This window comes from Chamaea fasciata, unplaced genomic scaffold, assembly GCF_029207755.1.
Source record: "Chamaea fasciata isolate MVZ Bird 193981 ecotype frontalis unplaced genomic scaffold, bChaFas1.0.hap1 SCAF_13, whole genome shotgun sequence".
NCBI lineage: Eukaryota > Metazoa > Chordata > Aves > Passeriformes > Sylviidae > Chamaea > Chamaea fasciata.
Window position 1 is genome coordinate 8,163,777 of NW_027094098.1, and position 24,563 is coordinate 8,188,339.

General features: G+C 37.0%; 1 protein-coding gene across 4 annotated transcripts in view; it reads right to left on the bottom strand.

Annotated features, from left to right (window-relative positions):
• ERC2 (ELKS/RAB6-interacting/CAST family member 2) overlaps positions 1 to 24,563 on the bottom strand; it is a 421,289-nt gene that overhangs the window by 353,731 nt on the left and 42,995 nt on the right. For all 4 annotated transcript variants that reach the window (XM_066195344.1, XM_066195345.1, XM_066195346.1 and 1 more), the window contains exon 3: positions 10,807 to 11,223. In XM_066195344.1, coding sequence (XP_066051441.1) covers positions 10,807 to 11,223 — 417 coding nt within the window. The remainder of the gene's footprint in view (positions 1 to 10,806; positions 11,224 to 24,563) is intronic.

A 24,563-nucleotide genomic window follows, 5' to 3' on the forward strand; every position in this document is an offset into this window, starting at 1 on the left:
TTCATAACTTGTTTCCAAAGAAACAAAAGGGAAGTTTTAATGAAACTTTCTAATTCTATTTTCACTATCAGTCACAAAAAACATTCAGGTTTTCTGGATGTTTAAACCAGTATTTTTTTAGACTTTGATGGAAACCAAGCCATTCTGAAAAAAATGGTTAATAAATTAAAGAAAAAATTTGCATGTGGCACCTGGCTTCCAGATACAGGTGATAGAGACAAGAAACTCCTCCTGCTGAAGAACACAGAGGAAACAAATGAACAAAGTAGCCCAAATTTGGAATCCTTCCAGAAGCTCTATCTTACCATCCTGAAGCCCACTATTGTTTTGATAAATTCTATTATCTGAGTTGGTGTTAAAATGAACTTTTTTTCCTGGAGGTCTATGCTTGTCTGTTCCCAATCTCTTGGTAAGAATTCCTTTTTCTGGCCAATCACGCTGTGCCTTAATGATGCAGATGGTGAGGAAGCACAGCCAAGACCTCTGTAAACACTCACAATACTGTTGAGAGGCTGAAAGGTAACATTATTTTGATTATGGTTTCTGAAACTTTTTATCAGCAGAGATCTTTTCTCTGCCACATTTCCTTTGTGAAAATATGCCATTTGCAAGTTGAGAGCTGAAAATGACTCTCTCCAGGCTAATCAGGAACAAGTAAGAACACACTGACTGCTCCGACTGAAACATACAGGTGTTTGGTCCACCAAGGCTCTGAAACAGACCAACATTTCTGTTGGGATAACAATGCATCTGCAATAAAAATCCTTCCTCCTTTGCTACAATGGTGTATTTTTAAAGAGGATATAGATTCTACTTCCTTTGTGAGAAAGCTCTACAAGGGGAAAAAGTTGTTTGTGGCGTGTATGTGTTAAGGCACTACAGTTCAGAAAAATTCTCCACCAGAAGTTTGTTCATCATTATGTTGCTCAAGCTATGGAAACCTGCACAAGCATCTTTCATTTGAGGTTAAAAAAAAATAGAAAAGAAAAAGAGAATGAACGCTACATCTCAGCGAATTATCAGAGTGGTAATTCCCCAAGGATACTGTAACTCTTCATCAAAACAGATGTTTAATAGATGACAGCAAAGACAACAACTGAACAGATAGTATATTGGGTGTTCCCATCTATTTGACACCTGCACAATCGCTTATGAAATAGCAACAAGCTTAATTACTCATATTTGGGGACAGAAAAGTTCATCAGCAATAACATGGCCTATGATTCTTAAGATGCAGCAGACAACTGTGCTTTCTCTGTGGAAACGCTGTTCTTTGAAATGGCAGCTTCTTCCTCGAGATATTGAAACAAGGAATGCTGGAGCCATGGGAGTGCCCAGTGTCTCACAGTTACCCCAAGCCGACAGAGCCTGTGGTTTAATTCAGCACTGCTAAAAACTTGCTAACACCTGAAATGAGCACTGCTGGCTCCCCAGTGTGCTTTCAGATGTGCTCTGTCAGTTGCAGCATCAGAGCAGATATGGTGAAACTCCAACTCATTCAAGGAGGAAAATGACCCCTTAGTTTGCTCTTTCACTTCTGTAAATCAAATTACATTCCTCGACCAACACATTGAGACTGAATTCCACTAATCCCTTCAGACTGCATTCCTGATTTTCTGTAGAAAGCTGCACTTTCAGTCTCATTGCTTTGGTTCTTAGACTCAGCTGTTCTAAACTGCATTCAGACCACAGACTTAAATAAAATCTGTGTGGAAATGTCTTTGCATTGACTACCATTGCAAAATGAGCAATGAAATATAACAAATAGGGTGAGACTGTCTGTGAAAACAAGACTGAAACACAATCCTCGTTCAAGAGAGCCATCTAGTGCCTTCATGCTCTACATGAAGGATGCAAATCTTCAAGCTAGCTACTGGCTGATTTTTAGGGATTTTTTAGGGCCTCATACTTTTCCCCATACTTTGAAATACCTAGTAACCAATGCACTGTTTCTTGCCCAGCATTTGAAGACCACTGCTTTAGTTAATAAACCTTCCAAAAATTCAGCAGATAATGAAAAAGCAGAAATTTAATTAATTCAGTGTATGCAGGAACTTGCTGAAAGGATCTAATGAACTGAAAAATTGCTGAAGTTCTCCTTTGAAAGATCATGTATTAGAGAAAAATTTTTCCAGTATTTAGTTTTGAGTCAAATAATGAGCTAAAGAAAATAAAGCCCCTTATTTTAGCTTACATTCATTGTTATAAATCTAAAACCTAAGATCTATGTCCTTATATAAATAAATTTGTATTTAGGGAATTTAAATATGTAAGAGCCAAAGCCAATTAAAGCAGTGTGACTACAAAAAAAAAATAGATAACTAGATGTTAATTATCTATTAGCAAATAAAGATAATGCATTCTCCACACACATATATTGAGAAGAAAGGGGTGTGAAGCTCATTCCCTTTAATAAATGGCCCCTTACTACCCCCACTTGGAAATCTTGCCCAAAAAAAAAACTGGTTTGAATGAAACTGGGAATGAGACAACATTGCAAAGCAATGGCAGCATAAGAACTTTGTTAATGGAGGATACAGCAGCCAGAGGTCAGCGAAACACCACTAAGAACCTGGTTGCGGTTACCAAGTACAGCCAACAGCTGACTAAGCATTTCTCTGTCAATTATTACATTATTTTTCTTTTTTTTTAGTAGTATCAGTGGAACTTGGACTATGAAAAAAATCCTCCATTATCACAAATCTCTAGGAAAGAACACAAAGCGTGTATTTAGAAAGAACACATTCAAGTAAATTGCGTAAAAAACGGAGCAATGAAGAACATGCAGAACCTGTAACTATTCTAAATGTACTCATTAGACAGAAATGGATCTAAACATTTAGCTTGTTTTGTGAAGAGTTATGTTTCACGGAGAAGATGTGCTGATAAATGGAAATAAACCGAGTGAAGACATTGGCTCCACCTACAGAAAAGCTCTAGCAAACTACTTGCTTCCAGCAGTGTAGCTGAGCAGTAACCAGGTCTGGATTCATTTATTCTCTCAAATCTAATCCTATTCCCTTCAAATCAGTCAATCCCATTGACCTCATTTGAAGAAAAAAAAAAAAAAAAACCAAAAACACAAACACACCAGAATTTTGTCCTCAGTGCTTTCAAACATGTCTACATATTGGGTGGATATGTCTTTCAGAGCCCCTAACATTGGGGTTATTCACCAATATTTTAGCCAAATCTTTATAGGGAAATGAAATATATTTACAGCCATTATCAAATCTTGTATTTGTGCATAAATATATTGGAGAACCTTATAATCATGTTCGAATACCAACCTCAAACTGTTAATAACCAAAAAAAAAATTCCTATTATCAGGATTGTCTCACAAGCCAATAACTACATCTATAAAATTAGGATATTATCATCTATTAACTAAATCAGAAATATTGTTTTGTTAAATAGCTTAATTTAACATTGCACTTTTCCTCCATCAAGTTGAGTTTTAGGTGAAACTTTAGAAAGGGTTTACATTATTAGCTGTGTTCTCCTACCTACAATAAAACTTCCACTTTTATTACGAAAATAAGCCAGCACATACCCAAGGCAAAACTCATTTTCTTACACAGAGTTTAAGACATGTACAAGGAAAAAACAGCAAATGAAAAACATTTTTAGCAGACTGGGGGGTGGAGGAGGGAGGCAGTTGTTTTTAAAGATGAAAAAACATTTTCTTCTTTTCAGTCTTTGCAACCCTGCAAAGGAAAAAGTGTGTTCATACATATCTATGTATACAGATAGAGACTCTGGCAGGAGCCTGGTGGTCTGATGCAGTTTTCTGGAACTCCAGCTCGTGTGACAATACATGGATTTCCAGTCCAGGTAAAAGGCTGAATGTTTCCTAAGACAAAGGAGTCTCAACGTAGCTAACACAGAGGGTCTAAATCAGAAGAGTGTACACTGGAATTTAAGAGTGGCCAACTCTCCCCTTCCCCAGAAATTCAGTTCTAATTCTGAGAAAGTGCATCAACATGTCAGAGTTGTGACTCACCTCCACGAGCTATAGTCATTCATATGAAAAAGGACAGGAAAACAGAGCTAGAGAAAGTCAATTACATTATAGAATAAGGAAGTTATTGGGACAGAAATGAATAGCAGCATGCTTACAGAACAGGGAATATGAAAGAAACCAAAATTGATAATTTTTCTCTATTTCATTGTGGCTTGTCTCCAAAATCTTGTCATGGAACCAGAAAGTAGGAAATGTGTGAACTGACCAAAGAGCCTTGCAAAGACAGTATTTTACATCTGGGGAAAATACTTGAATTACAGCAATTCAAGCCAGTCCCCAGATTGCCTTCTAAAGGATGCACTTTCCAGGAATGCTGGCAGGATCAATACTGATCACCTCCACACATGGAAAGGTCCAGAAATCCAGCTAATTTATGGATCTGTTTTTCTCTCTTCCAAAAATAATTTTTTTAGTTGCTAGTATGAGACATGGCAGTTTCAAACTGCTTTCTCATGTATGAGATTCCAAACTACTGGTGGTGGTGTCATGGAGGTCAATCCCGCCTTTAAAGAAACTGATTTCTAAATGAACAAAGCTTTCCAACCCTTCATGGACTTATAAAAACTATTGCAACCAAGCACCCTGGCAAGAATATCACAGGACATAGCAAAATCTGAATGAGCTACATTAGAAGTAACAACTGTTCTCTAGAGCATAATCAGGTTCTGTCTACTTTCGCATGCCTCCAGCAACTGCCAACATTGCAGAGCCCTTCTGTATATTTAAGGGGTCACCTTAAAAACACATATTACTATTGATATTTTGATAAAAAGCAATTGTATTCATAGTAAATGATAAGATTAATATTTTGAGTTGAGGCAGGAGAAAGAAAAGGAAAGAGGTACTAATGAACCTAATAAAAAAGCTCAGTGTAGAATGGTTGTTAATCTGTGTAACCAACTTCAGGGAAGAAATGTTTGGTGTCGATAAAGCATTTCCTTAGTAAATTACTACTGGCTCCAGTGTAAGACATTTACAGTAAACACCAAAAGTCTGCAAGGCATCTGTTCTATTCACAGTGGAAGAAGGAACTTTGCTCCATTAATAACTTTAAAAACATGCAATAACTAATTCATGATGGCAGTTCAAATCCTATCAGCAGCCTTCATTATTTGACCAAGCTGAGTTCAAAGATAGAACAAGGTTTTTAAAAACCCCCTGAAAGTTCAGAAGTACACTTTAAATTATTATAAAGATGTGCTGTTCTTCTTTCTACTAAATATAAAAAAGCTGTAACTTTAAACCATGAGCAACATCATTTTAAGAATACGTGCAAGATAAGAGTTAAAAATGTGTACATAAAATCCTATACGATCTCAGAATTTGTTTTAGTGAAATTGCATGTAGTACAGAGAGGGCATGTGTAATATACATGCATGTATATATAATAAAATACTTGCTGGAATTTTAACATTTGACTTCACTAGAGACTTAGTGGGACTTTGCCTTAGGCAAGTTTTTAATAGCAATAATAAAAAAATACTTAATGGTACTTAGGGTAAATAATGTGTGGTCACTATGTTTAAAAAAAAAGTAATACCAAACATCTGTGCTAGATTTCCACATGATAAAATCCCCATATTACCTACAGTTCTCCCAAAGTTATAGAAAAACAAATGTTTATTTAAAATTCTAGAAGAGACATGTGATAACCAATTTAAGAACTTTAAGGCAGGCATCTTGTGTTTTCTGACAGGAATGTATATTTAGTGATATTTAATTCTGAACATCAAGAAAGCCAAAGTATGACATTATGGCTTCAAGACAGATTTTCAACCATTAACAGACCAAGAATGTCCTTTTTCTTAAGCCTACTTGCAAAGACCACTTTGCTCCCCGCAGGATACATTCATTTCCTTATCACAGCAAAAACTTTTTTTTTCCAGAAAACAATAAATTTCATCTACCTTTGAAAAACACTAACAAAAATACTTCAGTGAATTTAGTTAGTTAAAGGCATAGGATTCAGTCTAACACTGATGGAAAACCAAGTACAATCTGGGCAGGAATCCTCAGAAAGCATGAAACAGAGCGCAACATTCTCTCAAGAGGCTACATCTCCCAAGCTGAAGCAGAAACACATGCTCACACTGCTAGTCAGAGCTACATTTGTTCTCCCTTGCTTTGTGAATCAAGAACTAAAGAAAGCTTTGCTATAACACTCTCCAAGCTGGGAATTCGGCTATCCCTGTGAAAGCTTATTGCCTAGATTTTAAATTCCTTGATACAGGGAAAGAAATCTAACCCCATTTTTTGCACAGCTTATTTCCCAACATTTTAGTGACCCGTGCCGACACTGACATTCTTTGCTATTCCTGTAAAAGAGCAGGATTCCAACTTCAGCTTTATTCACTTTCTGCTCCATAATGGGCTACACATTTGCCATTTCTAAGGCCCTCAAAACAAAAAGCTCAAGTAAAACTGTCATCACAAGTTTTAAAAAGAAAAAAAGTTCAACAAATTGTGCATTGCACGCTGCAGAAAGGTACAATCTTTGAGGGCCACGAAGTCAACGCATCACACCTACTCTGTATCTCCTAAGAATATGAAAGCAAATTAAAAAAAAAAAAAAGATTGTTTTATTTTCTGGAGTTATTTTTCTGCCTCTAGTTCACCAGCCAATTCCATGACTCTAGCCTGTACTTTCACTAAGAAATACCATCTAAAGCCTGGAGAAATTCCAGATCTTTGAAGGCAACTATAATCATGAAACTCTGCTGACGCTACTCAGGGGGTGGGTGGGGGAAGGGCAAGAAGCAATCAATAGCTTAAAAACAAGAAATTTTTGCATGATTCTTGGATATCCAAGTGCCAGTCCAGTCTGGATTCCAGACTGGCAATCCAGTCCCAAACAGAAGAGTAGGATATTTATTTCTGGTAATGTGCATCCTTGCCTGAAATGGGCAGAAAATCAATAATTGACAAGGTGATAGAGGTTTACAGACACAAGGAGTTATTTCTCTCTACCTAGTTAAGTGAACTTAGAAAAAATTACCAGCTAGACAAAAGCAGCTGTGGAATAACAAAGAACATCTCCCTTACTATTGAATTTCTTGTAGGATCAGTGCTCATGGGGTGCAGGTCAAGGAGAGGGAACTGAAATTCATTTGAAATATCAGTGTGTTGAAAAGGTTGTCCTTAATTTCCAAGGTTTCAAGACCACTTGCTTCAGTTTCTCTCACAACATGGTAGTTTAATTCTCTGGTTTGGTCAAAATATCACCCACCAGTGATTATTAATAGCTTTCTACACCACCATGTTGAGTCACCTAAAAGATGAACAAAATGAATGAAGAAAAGAAGAAAATCCAGCTTTGCACCATTTTAAAGCACTAAGAAATGAACCACGTAAGAGAGAAAATTACAGTTGCATAAGGGGGAATCATGGTCAAAAGCTCAGAAAAATACATGTAACCATGACCTTTCTCCAACTAGACTGGTACACAATTAGATTTCATTTACTGAAAAAATCAGATCCAAAGTAATTTTAAATTAAACACCAACAGCAAAGAGCTTATGAGAAGTTCATCTCTACACTACATTTTTATGTAGTGTTGAGGCTATATAAAACCACCAGTCTTCAGGTCATTTTTTCTTATAAAACCTCATTTGCACCACATTAACTTTTTTCCAAAGACAGCACTCTTTCTGCTGAGAACTACAGCAGAATCTATCATTGTAAAGGCAAATTGACATACACAAACCCTATTTGTTGAACCATTTCATATGATGCTACACAATTTTATCATCCTTGTTTCACAGAATCACCAAATTAAGGTCAGAAAAAACGTCCAAGATCATCAAGTCCAAAGTCTTTGAAAATCTCCACCTTGTCAATCAGACCATGGCACTGAGTGCCACACCCAGTTATTTCTTGAACACCTTCAGGGATGGTGACCCCATCACTTCCCTAAGTTGTCCATTCCAGCATTCAACAACCCCTCCCATGAAGAAATTTCCCCTGAACCTCCCCCCAGCACAGACAGTTTCAAGTGCAGCAGCAGAAATAAAATAGCAAAACTAATTAAAGAGAAGAAACAGCCACCCAGGATTTCATCAAACAGAACATTACACATGACCCAATACTAGTTTCTCAGAAATACACTCAACACTTGAGCTACACTCCAACCTGTAAAAATAAAGACAGCAGAATATTTCAGATGATGTCCTAAAATGAAAAATATTTTGTTAAAGGTATAGAAAGATTAACACAATTTGAGTGACTACTAAATAATTAATGAATGAAATTCATTAGAAATGTATCCAAGTTCTAGCTTACTTTTAAAGCATTCTCAAGTAGAAAAAAAAGTTCAGTAACTCTGCCAGGTGATTTACACAGTTAGGATGAAAACCTACAAACACTAGCAATGGGAAAAAAAAAATCAATCCACTGGGCAGGCTACTGCAGAAGATTCAACCCAGGAACCTCTGTTTTATCATATTGAGAACCTGTATCATGCAGGATGAAGGCTAAAAGCAGAGACAGAATTTCAAATGAGCACTGCAGACCAAGGATTTACCAAGTTTCACATAAAGATCAAAGGTTGATCTATTTGGACTTTTAACAAATACGTAATGCTTTTAATCTATACATAATGTCTGTACAGTTTAAAAGCATGCAGACAACTTTCCATAACAAGAAGGTAAAAGAAAAAACTTGGACCTCAGTTCATTTTCCAAGAGTCCACCAGAACAATAAAATCCAGAGTCCTGGATAAACAAACAGGCACCTACTAAAACATTTTGTTTCTAAAGAGTTCCTACAGCACACGCATCATACTTCCAAGTTCCCTACAACAAACTTCAAATATGCAGAAACTTCAAAAAAAAAATAAAAATAAAACCTATAAATACTATGTGTAACAGAAAACGAGCTGGAGAGGGAGACTTCACCCAAAGCCTTGAATTCTTAGAGAAACAAGGAAATGGTGAGCCAAAATCTCCAAAACGTTAGACAGTTCCTGCCAATCTGGCTGGGACAGATTTCAGGCAACAAATCTAGTGAAATTTTAAACCTTGACCACTTACCAAGGTATATCAGCATGTCATAAGCAGTAAATCCCATTATATACCTGCAGCACTCTAGATAAAAGACAATCTCTATATTCTCATACAAACTGAGGAGAAAAAACTTTTTCCCTGCCCTTGAAAACAACTGGGGGGGAATATCAAATTAATTCAGTATAAATACAGGAGAAACATGCAAAGTCTACAGTTAACAATAATATCTCCTTTCAGAATGCCTTGGAATAATCAGTAAATTGGACCTGGAAGCTTACATTTTATCTCTTTTCCAAGCTCAATTTCGTTCTATTTCTCACTGTCCTTGATAACCATTCTCATTAGAAACATTCTTCAAATTGCCTCATATCCCATATATAGCCAAATTAGGGTTCACAAATTGACACTGATACAACAGATAAAATACAATCACACAATCACCCATCCTTGATGGGTGTATGCAGACCTAAATCCAGAAACTTGTCTGCCAGTTTACAGAACTTACTCCACAACCCTCCATCATCATAAATTCAGTATCATTAGCTCCTCATGCAACTCCTTTCAGAATCCATTAATGCATTACATCAGTTCTAATTAAAATTCTGCCTGTGAGAAGATTCAGGATCCACATCTTCACAAGAAAATTTTACTGAAGTGTATCACGAAATTTTCCGCTTTCTAAGCTTCAAATGGGCAGCAGAAACTGAGTCCTTAATACATATTCTAGGTTAGAGAAGAACATAGGCTAAATATAAAATAATTTGTCCATAGCAAAGAAAACACTTTGACAACAGTCTCTAGATGTAAATAGATCTTCTTAATCTTGAGCAGTAACTCTTAAGCTCTTGCACTAATTTCATTTTGCACTTTGATCTGTCAGGCAAATTGGTGTTTTTAGTGACCACGCTGCTGCTGAGTTTCTAATCAAACAAACATGTTTCTCCTCACTTCCCTTGCTGTGTGTAGGTTGTACACAACCTCCCTGCAAACTTTCACCCTCTTTAGCAGGGTCTTTGTGAGGAAGACTGGCCCTGCCTTGTTTGCCTGACAGAGTGACATGAGAACACTGCTGGGATCTAAAGGGGCAGATGGGTTTGACACCAGGCCAGATTTTCTTTCAATTAATTGTACTAATCCAATCATCCCAAATCCAGTCCCAAAAATGCATTTACAAGTGATGTGGGCAGCTGGTGCAGGTGGGCTTGGGATCAAATTTGGTTTTTCTCAAAGTAGAGCACAGCCAGCAGCACAGTGTTTCAATGTGACATTACGGTATATTTATGTGAAAAATTGGAGTATACCCATATAAAAATACATTAGAAATACACACAGGCAGATGCCTTTGTTTATATGGAAGGCAAATGATTTTAAAACACTCCTTTTGAACACCAAATACAAAAGAGCATGCATTCGTGACTCTTTAGTTAGAACAGCAACAGGGGCCACTTCTCTCTCCAGTAGGTCTAGTCTTCAATTGGCAGATATCACTTTGTCAAAATGAAAGGATAAGGAAACTTTGCAAAGCAACATTTCAGAGACAATAAGCCCAAACATACCTACTTCTCTTCCATATTTTCTTACTCTTGCTTTCAAATATCATAGTCTTGCTGAGTACTTATTACAGATGTAAAACAAATGCATGCTATCCTTTTCAGCAAAAAACTAGAGCACATAAAGAAAACACTTCAAAACTCTACTTATATTTCTGAAACTGCAGCAAGTTCCATGACTATTTTTAACAAAAATATATATTTTAAACAAATAAATGAGTTTTTCATTACCTCTCTAAGATGCATGTTTTCCTTCTCCTTCTGATCTAAAATCACTTCTAAATGATTAACCTGAGATTCAGCCTCTGCCATCCTTCGAGTTCTCTCATTGTCATCTTCCATTCCTTTAGACGGCAAACCTTTACTTTGCAACATCTCTAAAAGCTTTTTTATTGATTCATCTCTGGCATTTAGTGTTTGCTTCTGTGTTTCAATCCTGAGCTCCATTTCTTCTAGAGTTTTTCGCAACAGGAAGAGCTCTTTAGCTTGTCTATCATGTTCTGCCTGAAGTCTTCGAAAATTCTCCTCTGTGAGCTCAATGGTGAAATGCTCAGCCCCTCGGTTCCCACTTTCTTGCTGGAGAAGATGGTTAAGGTCTCTCTGGGTTCTAAGCTCATCTTGAAGTGCCTGGATTGTCATCTGCAGATGCTGCAATAAAGAAAAAGAAAGAGGAAAAATTAGCTTAGGATCTGAGTGTAGAATTAGTATTTGATTAAGGTTTTGTTGTATGCTGTTACAAAAAGTCATTAGAATTAGTAATGAAAGTATACCAAATGACCTTATAAAATATCAAATGCAGGTGAAAATATTTGTAATGATATCTTTCAAGTGCTTCTAGAAAGAAAAAAAGACAGCATACACGGACACAAAACAATGTCAGCTACAGATAAAATTAACAGCAACAAATGCAAGCACTAGGCAGTGACACACCCATTAGAACAATCAATGTGTACCTACAAAGCTCAAAGACTCAGTATTCCATGTTTTCTAAATTACTTCATAGACTAAAAATAAATCCACTTGTCATGGTGCTCAACAGTACTGCTGTTTATAAAGTCAAACAAGGCCCTCACTATAATTTAAGGGGAATTTGGGGAGGGGTTGAGTTGGGGCTGGTTGGTTTCATTTTTTCATTTTGGAAGCTAAAGCTATGAACAAGTTTAGTAAACAGGATTACTGTATCTCTAAAAAGCAAACCAAAAAACCCACAATAAGCAATACTGAATTTTGAAAAATAAATTTACTGCAAATAGTGGACAAACCTTTGTTCTTCTGGCATCCAAAAACTGAACAGCATGGTAAATGAAAAAATGAAGCAAAATCAACATAAATAAAGGTCAGATGCAAGCAAAGGAGATTCAACAGAAAGTACTGAATTCAACAAAAAGTATCTTCAACAGAAAAAAATAATTTTATTGAGTTATACATAAAGGCAACAACAAATTCACAGTACTCAAATATATAAATTGATAGACAGACTTTACTCAACAGATGTGACAAAGAAAAATATATTGGAAGTAATCAGTCCCACGGTAAATTACAACATTCCTATTGGACATTGCTGATTTCTTACGCTTTTAGGTTTTCCAGAACACGGCAACTTGTCCTAAAATATTTATACTACATCTGAGTACAGGGATCTGTCTCTGTTCCAGAGGTACATCTTGCACTCCTTCCTCAACACAGAACAAGATCAAAATGAATTTTGCCCATGTTAAGGTTGGAATACAGATAATTAGCCTAAAATGCTGTGGTTTATGATGTTCATTTCAGATTATATCTTTATCTGACAATTTGTTTTTCTTCTTATTTTTTTCCCTCTACTCACTGCCTACACAACATACTGAGCTCTCAGAAATATAAACTCCTGAACAGGCTCACAGTCTGTACCAGAAGACATGTAACTGAAGGAATAAAGGGATTTAAACGCATGCCATCAGACCTTTTAGGTTTAATTGATGTTCTGCAGCTCCACATTCCAAAAACAAGAACAACAACAGAAACCACACACACACACACAAAAAAAAAAAAAAAAAAAAAAAAAAAAAAAAAAAAAAAAAAACACACACAGACACCAAACTAACAAAACTTAATTTCATTTGATACTACCTTCATATTTTACACAAGTACATATAAATCTGTCGGGGTTTAGCAATTATTTACACTACATGAAAAATTCAAAACCTTGAGAAACCTTTTGAAATCACCTTCAGAAACCAACCTTTTGAAATGTCTTTTTATCAGTTATTTCAAATGGAAAAGAACTATTGCCAGTGGTAGAATTCAGTTAGACACTGTGAATGTGTTCTATCATTAAATAAGCACTACTTTAATGTATGTCCAGATATTAATTAATATCTGCATCTTATTAGGCGCACACACTCAGTTGAGAGCATACACATGTAAGCCAGTCATTTAGAGCCCTGCTTTTATTTAATGGCAATTCTAATCTTTTCTCAATCTCATCATCTTTTAATTAGCTATTATCAGCTTTAAAACTCCAGTAAACTTAAAACTCCTTTAGATGTAGAAACTTCCTCACTTTGAATCTACTAATGTGCCAACTGTCTATGACCCCAAGACTGACTAAACCTTCTGGATACCAAAATGATTTCACTGTCCTACTCTCACACCTGACCAAGAACCTTCTCTGTACTACTATGCAACAACTAAGCAACAGCAATATTCAGTAACTACCGGTACCCCAGAAATAGTCAATTTTTTCCCCTGATCTGAATGATGATTTAAGATACATCCTCCTAATGTTAAATCAGTCAATCTTTATTACTTAATGCTGCAACCTATTTAGAAATGGATGTTTTTCCAAAGTCAAGTAGTCCCTATATATCAAATGTCAATGTTTATAAAAATCTAGCTGAGCAGAAGAACACTAATTCTAAAATATCATGTTTTAACGCACAAATAAAAGTAAACTTGACCTACACATTACTAACATAGAAACCTTCTGAATGCAAGCTGTAAAAACCAAAAACTGTTAGACCAACACAGAAATAGACCAATTGTCAGACCAACACAAAATTAGAGATCAGAATTCAGACAGCAATTCTGGTTAAAACAAATGGGACAAGTTTCTTTTCTGTCCCCAGCAGCCTGCGCATGCTGTCCTCAGGCTCTACCCAGACCCACATTTGTCACTAAGTATGACAGTAGTTCTGGCTGCTTCTCTGTAGATATGTTAAAACTAACAGCCTCAACTGTGGCAGACTACTGCTACTTTGACATAAAAGAATCCATTTTTGTACACCTTCAAGACTTAGAACATGGTGGACCAGATTTAGACTTCTGCTGGCACAGATTTTTGTAGCTGCAGTTTGCTATGAAAAGGAAAGAACAAATGTTGTGAGGGTGGAAAGAAATTGTATAATTAACTGCAGGGGAAGGAATGTAGGAGTGCTGTGAATATCTGTCACATGGCTGTCATTACAGACGTAGAACTTTACGCGATTTTTTTTTTTAAAGGAAGATCTACCACATTTTTTATAATTTTTATTAAAAATGGACTAGTTGACCAGAAATATTTCCATGCCAATCTCTTGAGAATATATAAATAGTTCTCTCAGAACTTTTTCAATCCTTCTCCACAGCCCAGCTCCAAGAAGCAATCCATGGAACTGTGAATTGCCCCATAAACTGAAACAAAACTATAAAAGGAAGATTAACTAATGGCTCTTCCCAGACTTTAATTCATGTTCTACACAAGGAAATTCCTCTACCTAACTACACCCAAAAGAATTGCCTGCTGAGAACTATCCTGCCACCGTGTGCTTTGGGCCACATAAACACTTCCAGAGCATCCCAAAGCCACAGACATGGTCAACAGTGAAGGGGAATGAATTCACAAGGAGACTCACTGATTTAAAATTATTGCTCCACCTACAGAAGCACACAGCTTCTCGTGCTTTGCGCCATCACACTGCCACCAAAAGCAAAGAACACGTTTAAGAATCCAGTCCACTGGATTTTTGCTCCTCATTCTCCTACTTCATTCCCATCCCAGTAAACAGAGAATTAACAGGGCTGAATCCAATGACACAGTCTCGTCTCTTGGCAGGGGGAAATATAAAATTATACAGAAGACTGCAAAAAAATCCTCCTGTGTAATTGTACGCTATAGAAAGCTACAGCTATAGCTGAACAATACACCTGGACAAATATAACAGCGAATTATCCTGTCAACCATATTCTCATTCTCTAAAATCAAGCTTCCTTATTTATTCCATGATCTATCACTGTTCCATTTTAATTCTTCACAGCATGAGGCTCTATCATCAAAAGGAAACAGACTACCTAAAGCTTTCTTATGAACTGCATCTAAATCAATTTCTATGTTAAATTTAGTTGTGCTACTGAAATAAGGATGAGCATTAGACTTGCAAATATTTGTAACTAGGTATTGTTAAAGAAAAACATGCAAATCCTAATTTTCTTCAGTAAAGAAAAAAAATAAAGGGAAGTGGAGATATTTTCTTCATTACCATAAATTAAGAAATGGATTCTCTCATGCGTTTCCTCATCTGCCTATTAGAATTCATAAATCTGGTATCCAAAAAACACCACTTGACTAGAATTTTGCCTGAGTAAGACAGGACTGACAGAAAGAGTTGGAAGGAGAAGACAGATCTAATTTGTGAGGAATCACAAGAGATTCTGACCACACACAAAGAATCTTCAGCATTTAGAATTCTGAGCGTGAGATGCCAGAGCTTTTGCGTAACACTGTTGGCTGATATAACCACATATTTGAAAAGGGAGAATTCTTGTCTGACTTTCCTTACTTTTCCTTTCTTTATGCCTTTAAATTTGGTGTCTTGTCAAATTCTATAAAGCTTGCCCTCACAACCACACTTTGCAAGTTTAATAAGAAATCTTGTCACGTACACTTAAATCTGCATTTCTTAACGCAGATGTGGTGGGCCGACCTTGGCTGGAGGCCAGGACTCCACCAAGACACCCTATCACTCCCCTCCTCAGCAGGACTGGGGGTGGGAGGGGAATAAGATGAATAAACCTCGTGGCTCAAGGTAAAGGCGGTTTAATAAAACAAAAGCAAAGGCCATGCACAGAAGCAAAGGAAAACACAAGATTTGCTCCCATTGTCCCATGAGCTGGCCACACCCTGCCGCTTCCTGGCCAGCAGGGCGTCAGTACACCTGCTCCAAAAGACAAACACTAATAAGGAACACCCCCTCCATCAGCTTCTTGTTCAAACCCTTCCTCCTCTGTTACTAATCAAGTGCCCACCAAGCTGCTCTATCACTCCCCCAGCCTTGCCCCTCATCCTGTGCTTTGCGAGTTAGATAAGGGATCTGGTCACATACATTTAAATCTCCAATTCTTAATACAGATATATTTAATCTGAAGTATTAGACTTCACTACTATTCAGTCAGCTTCTCTGGGTCGTCTCACACATCTAAAGACTTGAGGCCATTGAACGAAAATGCATCCTCATACAGGCTAAAAATTTTAGTACTGCAAATTCCAGAGGAGTTTTGCACCTATTTCTTAAGGAAAAAAAGGTAAACATATTTTTTTCCTAATGCCCTTGTTTGCTGTGGGCTGAGAGACGTTGATAAGCCAAATCTGTTGATAGCCTATAATCACAAGAAAAGGAAAGTCAAGAGGAAGGGACTTTTAGAAACAACAGAAGTCAAAGACTTGAGAGGAATAATCTGCAAAGATACGCGTTGGGGGGAAAAAAATCAAGTTCTTTAGTTATTAAAAAGAGGAGGTTTATTAAAACCTTTGTCATCAGTACCATAGCAAAATGCAGGTGTTTGTATTTAGGTGATCCTTACCATGACAACTTTTAAGCAGTCCAAGGATGCCCCTATAACAAGACTGGCCTCCTTTTATTCACCTCTTCCCTTTGGAGAAATACTGCTAGTAGTGCCAGAGTCACTAAATAGTATATTAGTTGACTGAAAAATCACCAGTAATAAATATTTTTGACCAATATGAACACATGTGGAAGAATCTGTTTGCAGATTATTTCTTACAACTTACAGGAGGAAAACACAAAATGCTTTTTAACAAGACCCGGAAATCAATGTCATCTTAAGAAAAGCAGATTATTATTTGTTTCTCAGTAGTTCTGTCTGCAACTTTAACTACCCAGCTAAGAACAATGCACAGTTAAGAAGTCCTGGACACTCAAAGATAAATCTAGACATTCATATTTTAAAACTATTCTCAACAGATAAAATAATAATATACTGAAGAAGTCCTCCATCCCCTCATGAACTCCAGCTCCTCTGATACTTTTTTTATTGCCTGCATAAAAAGTTTCTCCTTTCTTCAGGATTGAAGCACTTAAGGTTCCCCAAGGAAACTTTTAAACCATTTGGGATGATAAACCTTTACCCTCCCCACACAAAATTTCCCTCATGGGCTTGGCTCTTCATAATCAATACTTGTGATTTGTATTCTGACTGCCCATTGTTTACCAAAGATGAGCAGAATCCCTGCACTACAGCTAATCCCGGCAGGAACTGCAATCACTGAACAGAAACATCGTCTGAGTTCCCCATCATCACACACAAGTCTAGGAAAGTGAGAAAACACTCAAGGTCTTGTCCAAACAACAAATATTCCACTCCCCCATAGATCTCACCCACAAGCCCCACTGGTAACAAACAGACACAAGACTAAAAGAAAAACAAAAAGCGCAAGAGCACACCATTCCCAGCTCTGTTTCTCATGAAACAGACTTCCAGTTATCTCCTCAGCCTTTTATCTAGAGGGAACAGTAAGTTTTCAATTCTGCTGATGCACTGTCTGGTACTTTCTGGAAGCCTTTGTTTCCGAGATTGCCTTCTGTGCTGTTAAAGCTTTCCTAGGAAGAATGATTCAACGCAATAAAAATATACCCCTAAAGTAATAATCACAAGCTTTCAGAAGGTAACAGTACATTATCAAGGGTTTTCAATATGTTCCATTTAGACAAGATATTTGCAGACACACACAAAGCTCTCAAAACATTGTGGAAAAAATTCTTAAAACTGAGTAAGTGTTGTTCACTAACAAAACATTGCACTGTGTATTTAGGACAGACTGAAATTTTGTTTCTGTTTTACTTCCAAAAAAAAAACACTGGGGGAAATGCAAAAAAATAAATCATTTCTCCTATCTCTAAGTTCAAGTCTCCACATTCAAAGTGGATTTTTTTTCCCAGCATAGAGATGTTCAACATCAAGTTTTTTATCAAATAGCATTATATTCCTCTTTTGTTGTAATTAGTGGGGTATTATGCATTCAATGCCCACTACAGAAACAACCAGACCCAGATTAAGTAAGCAAACAGGCAACTAAAGAGACTGAAAAACTATTAGAACATTATTTGTCTCAGCCTCATCAAACTACAGGTTTTTGGTTCATTTTTATTTCACGAAATTGGTTACGTATTTGTTATCAACATGGAAATTGATTAATCAAATGCTGGGAGAAGCTAAGAGCATGTTTTTTTGTTTTGTGGGGATATTTTAGGGTTTTTTTACGGAAAAAAAATACAGAGCTCCCCTAAAAGTGAAATCGTGTATGTCCCCAGTGGACCAGCAACAGACTGAGCACCACACCCTGTCAGATTCCAGGATAGATTACTGATGTACTGGAGTGATGTACTGATGTATTTGCTCTCTCAGAAAACTCTAGGGGCTACAGAATTATTTGGTTTTGTTTTTAACAGTAGTAGAATGACATAGGATCAGCATTCCTCCCTGCTGGTTTGGGGCCTGAGGAGAAAACAGGTTTAGCAACGATCACAATGGGACAAGAAATTAAAACAAAATGCACATTATGGGAGTATTTCATTTAGAAGCAGGAATGCATGTGAATTAAGGTCTGCATTTGTCACAGGGAACTGAGCTGTATTCCTGTTTCCATGGTCATCTATGACTGAAATGCACCTGTTCAAAAACCTGTGAATATTTGCCTTCTTACTTTCATATCCACGGGATTATGTTCTGTAACACCAGCTGAGTGTGAACCATTGTGCAAGTTACAGTTAATGAAGAACAAAAAGTTAAGAATGTGGTTTTTTTGATTGCCAGCTTCAAAAAAAGATACTGATAAGCAAAAAAATACTTGGCAAGTACTTTCCTCTTTCTTTTAGGACAGTAGAATATATTGTGCAGCCTGCTGATTCAGTCAAAATAATGGCACAGCAAAAATCTTGGATGCTAAACAGGCCTATTACTTTCTTACTTCTCAAAAACTGAGGTCGGGGTACATTAAAAGAATATTTTAAGGCACCAAGTCAAGAAATTGCTTACGAAAGGAGTGCATTGAGGGCAAACAAGGCCACATTTCAAACACTGGAAAACTTGTGGCATTTGATCTTCAGACCCTCCCTTTATCTGCCTGAACTTTTGCTACAGAGTTTCTGCTTCTGGAAGGGAACTCACTATTACCTTGAAAAAAAAAATGAAAATAAAATGAATCCTTTTCCCAGATTAAAAAAAAAAGTGAACTGGGCTCTATTCACCCATTTGGTAGTCTGCCTCTAATGAAACATCCCACTTCCTTCATTAAAGAAATAAAATCCGAGGAAGGGGATTTCTGTGGACAAACTGCAGGTTCTGCTGAAGCTACCAAAGAGAAATGCAGATAAAGGAAAACTACAGACATGTCCAAATAGTGTTTTCAATTATAAAGTCAGAACAGAACACAAATGGTTGCTACTGTCAGTAAAGAGCAAGCCTCAAAACACTGAATGATGTTAAAAAAATAAAAGCAACTATTCACATAATATGCAGTATGTGCTTTTTTCTCAGAGGGCTTTAATATTTGACACACTGTAAAAGTTAACATTTATATATCATATCTAAGAAGCAATACAGGGAACTCCAACAGACTGAGAGAGCCTGCCAGTCTCTCCAGTGGAGATTTTGGTGATTATTTTACACTATATTGAAAGACACAAAAGAGGAAAGTTAGAAGACCAGACAAAACTTCAGCACTGTATTGGAAACCTTGATGTTTAATTTATGTGTGAACTGGGGGCTTGAAGTTTCTATACAGGAAATCTCCTTTGACAGAAGAAACAAATGCAGAGTATCACTGAAAGCTGTGGGAATGGGACATCTTAACATTTGTGCTGACCTTCTTACCCTTGCCACCTTTCCCTTTTGTAACTTTCTAACTGTATTTTTTTAAATGCAGCCACTAGAAAAATCATTTGAATATAAGTTATTCACGTGAATTTCAAGCACAGCTTTTATTAAGCCAGAAATACAAGTTCCAATTTCAACCTCTCCCTGGTCTATTTTAATCAGCAAAACACATAAAAGAGCACTCTTCAGCTTTCAATTCTTTTTCACAACTAGGAATAGTACTGTGAGTTGATTAACCATAATACATAATCATTTCCCATTGAAACAATTTGAAAAGGAACTATGTGTTCTGATACAGCTAAAGGAAAGTGAAAAAAAAAATCAATATAGGGATTTCAGTGGCTCCACTCAAAACAGAGTGTTAGATCCAACAGTGACAAATGATGCATCACAAAGCAAAATGACCATCTGGAAAGACATTTCATCCTGGTTTACTGAAGAAATGGAGATATCCAGCAAAGAGAAATCATAAGGGCACAAAAAGATCCCTGCAGTTAACAAATATACGCTTCCACAAGTTGGCTTCCCAGGGAACTTTGTTACATCTGGATTTATTCTTGTCAGATTTCGCAGGCGTCTCCTCACGCCCTGAAGGAACCCAGGACTTCTCCATAAAAAATCCGCAGCTATGGAATGTTCCCACAAGGTGGCACTAAATCCCCAGCCGCCAGAAATCCTCCCGGAGCAAAAAACGCCAAGCCAAAAACTACGGTCACGTTCGTGACATAAATAAATAGACGATGGCCACGTACGTAACATAAATAAATAGACGATGGCCGCGTACACACAACGTACATAACACAAACAAAGAGACTACAGCCAGGTACGCAACATAAATAAATAGACTATGGCCATGTATGTAACATAAATAGACTACAGCCACCTACGTAACACATATATATAATTAAATGAGACTATCTACGGATTAGAAATCGCAGGACAGAAAAATAAAATTAACAGCCTAAATCAGGTATTTTCGGATTGTAATTTCCCTCTCCTAATTCAACAGCTGTAGTGGGGGGACACACAGACATATATACCACAGGTGTGTATATACATACACACGTTCAACGTATGCATCGACTTACAGTCAGCCCTTAACAAGAAACCGAGTTGCCCGTGGCTCTTTGTACCACGATCTGATAGAGAACCAAGTATTTCTGATGTGGAAGTGATTTCCCTGCCCTGGAGGCACCCCCGTGGGTCGGGCAGGGCTGAATCCAAGCCCCAACAGCGGGACACAACCTCGTGCAGCTGCATCTTTCCATGGGGGCCAGCCAGCCTGCCTGCCTAAGCAGCCCCGACAGATACAGCCCAGCTACAAACAGCAGAGTTAAACCTCTATATCATCCTAAACACCAAACAACAATTGACACTGCACAAAATACTTAAAATACTTGATTTTTAATTAAGCATTCAAGTATTTCAGATTTCAAGTTTTAAGTACTACTACCTTACATTCTTTACACATGATTATAAAGCCCATTGTATATTTCTTTGGAGAAATATGTATCAAAATAGTGGCATCATTTTGAAACTAATGCACTAACAGTGAGAAATTTCTCAGCTAAGATACAAATCCACAATTACACTTCATGGGAGCAACCATATGCAGTAAATACTCCATTTTAAACTACTTGATTTTTTTTATCCCTCACCCTTTCCTTGCATATTAGTGGAGTCTCTTCCCCCCAAGTACATTGCATAATCTTAATTACTGAAATAATAGTGTACCCATATGCTGGGCTAATGTTTAGTGGTGCTCAAACTCCTGAAGTGTCCAGAAGCCTTCAGGGGACTCTTTGTTGCCAACTTCAATTAAATAAACAGGTACTGGGGTCATTTCAGGCCAAATGCATTCCACAGTGCTGAATTTGAAGTTGCTAGCACTATCTGCTTTTCTATTGGTTTTTCCCTCATTTTTCACACTGCTTTAAGCAAGCATGCTGTAAGAATATTCAATTTTTTACAGGTATTAAGAAAGAAAGGAGTTACTAAATCTCTGCAACTACTTTTCAACTAAACACAAAAGAAAACAATTTTTAAGGTAAGAACAAATAAAGCAATTTGAGCATTACACTCACACAAAAAAAAAAACAGTGCTAAGTTCCACAAGCACACCACCACTATTGATTTTCTCTCAATCACCCCACATTCAGGACAAGACACCACAAGATCCAGGGGTGGGTAAGGGATTTTAGAGCCACCCTGAAGTACAAAATGTTTATTTAATTGTGACTGCCAGGGGTTTTTTTCCACACATCACATGCATACACATCTGTTGGCTGTATAATGTAAACTCATTGCAATTTAAGTACAGATTTGTGATCAGAATGAATATCCCCTTCAACATATCCTTCCTTAATCCCCAGTTTTTGCACTGTATGACTAGAGAGGATTTGTTCTACTCAGTATAAAAGGAAGTGAGTATAGAATCAATACTCTTGTTATCATCCAGAACACTCCATGCATCCTGCTCAGCTAATGTCAGTTTCTGTCAATAATTTAATATAGCATAGGCGCTCTTTTATTTCTAAAAAATTATATAATGTTATACCTTTCTACTTTTCAATTCATGCTCAGCTGCATCTTAATATTTAACTTAGAAAACTCCATGATCCTTTATTATGTTTACTTTGTGGTGTTGCAAAGATTCACAAGTTTTACTGTTTCTGCTATACAGGTGCTCAAAGACTGCACTGACAATCATTATTTAGTGAGACAGCTGTTCCTAGAGGTGTTTCTCAAGGAAAACATTTCAGTGTTTTCTCAGTTTTGTTTCACAATACTGATTATAATTTGTATCCCAACTTTCATGAGAGACTTGAAATTAACTAGCAAGCTCATAACTCCCACACGGCTGCAGTTAATCTCTCAGAAGCCAGACTACTCAGGTTCAGTACACAGCACTTTGTTCATGTTCTTATATCACCTAATTATTGTAAGATAAAGGATGCTATTGGTGGACACCATTCAGATTCCATCCTAGAATTTTAGGAGAGTTTTAGCAAAAAGCACACTTTTTACAGCACAAGTTACTTAAATAATAATCTGGTAAACTGATGACAGTATTAAAAAATTAGATAATCAACGGTAAATGAATTTCAATGTAAAGGTTATGGGATAGACAATTGTACATAAGGGCTAAGGGAAACAAAGCATCATTGCACTGCTGCTCTGGCCATTATTTGTTGATCTTAAGAGCAAAGCTGTTGGAAAATAAAAGTCCTCCCCCTCCAAACCCAAGAGCCTGTATGGCAATGAGAGCACTGCCACTGAAGGATGAGTGTGACAATATGATCTTTATAATTGTTACTTTGTTTTCCCACATTTCAAAGTACTCTTCATAATGCCTTCTCTCAGCCCAGCTATTGCTATCATCAGTCCTTAGTATTCCTGCAGCAAATCCAGAAGGGCTGATTCCAACCCCTCCATCTGAGATTCTTCCTCTAACAAACAAGAGAATCATCATTCTACAAGGTGGCATTTTCACATCGCATTCCTAGTAACAGAAATAGCATATTCCACTTTTTTTTGAACAGCTTTATACACACTAATGACACAGAAAAATTAATATTGATGATATTTCAAACAACTGGACCGCTTCCAGAGATAATAAAATATTGAATTATTTTGTTCTCTAATTCAGGGCCATCTAAACACTAAGAACTGGAGAAGATCCTGCTCTGAAATACTCTAATGCTGTACAGATGAGATCATTTGTAGAAGCAAAGGATTAATCGGAGGGGAATTGTTCTCCACTCTGCTATTTCACATGCTACAGCTTCCATAATTTCCAGTTTGCCTTCTCACTCAACCTATAAAAAAGCAAATGCACTTGCATCACCCTCTGAGGTAAACAGCAATGCAAGATGCTCCTTGAGGTGTAAAACCTGGCCCAGAATTCTCTGGATCAAACCTATATGCTACTCAGCTAATGAGAAAGCCCCATACAAAGGAAGTCCTTATAGAGGATACACCACCATAAATGAGAACTCAAAATAGCTATTATGAATGAATTTAGAAGCCTGCATCTTAAGCCATTAAATGCAATACGATACTTATGAAGAAATCTGCATTCATTTTTTTTCAACTGAAGAAGGGGGAAAAGCAGGTTTTATTCTGTAAGTATTATCTAGCACCTTTGCAGTCAGAAATCTATTAGCCCAAGAAGCCAAGCTTATATATCACCCTACGTTCAAAATACGTGAAACAGAAGAGTCTGTTAATTAAATATTAGCATCACTTCAATCAAGAGACATTTTATTAGAGGTGCAGAGAGAAATTAGCATTAAACACAACACTCTTCTTTAGTGCTCCAGAGTAGACATTCTTACTTGCAGCCTGTAGATCAACTTGTTGGTGAAATAAGTGGACTGATGATCACAGGATAATTTGAAATTTATTTCAAATCTACTCCACAGGGGGAAGATAAAGTTGCTAATAACAACAGGAAGTCACCCCCAGGTACATTTATTAAAAGTTATTTCTACACAAGAAAAAAATAATTAAAGCCTTTTTTCCAAAGAATGATGCCACACTCAGTGGTATGGAACTGTCCCCAGTGAGGTAGAGGTACAAAAAACATCACAGCCAGACTGTGTTCAAACACATGGAGGAGAAGAGGACAAGACATCAAAAAGTGTGATCATGGAGTTCAGGAAAGAGATTAGAAATCCTCGAAATGAGAATAAAATGGAACTTCAAAGGCATTATGCTACCTTTTATCCCTAACAAGAATGCTTGCCAGAATGGTGGCAGTAAAAACTGCATTACAGGCATTATTTTTTTCCTATGATCATTTTTTTGTATCCCTTACAGAGATGTTACATGATGAGAGAAGCAAACAGGTGGTCAAT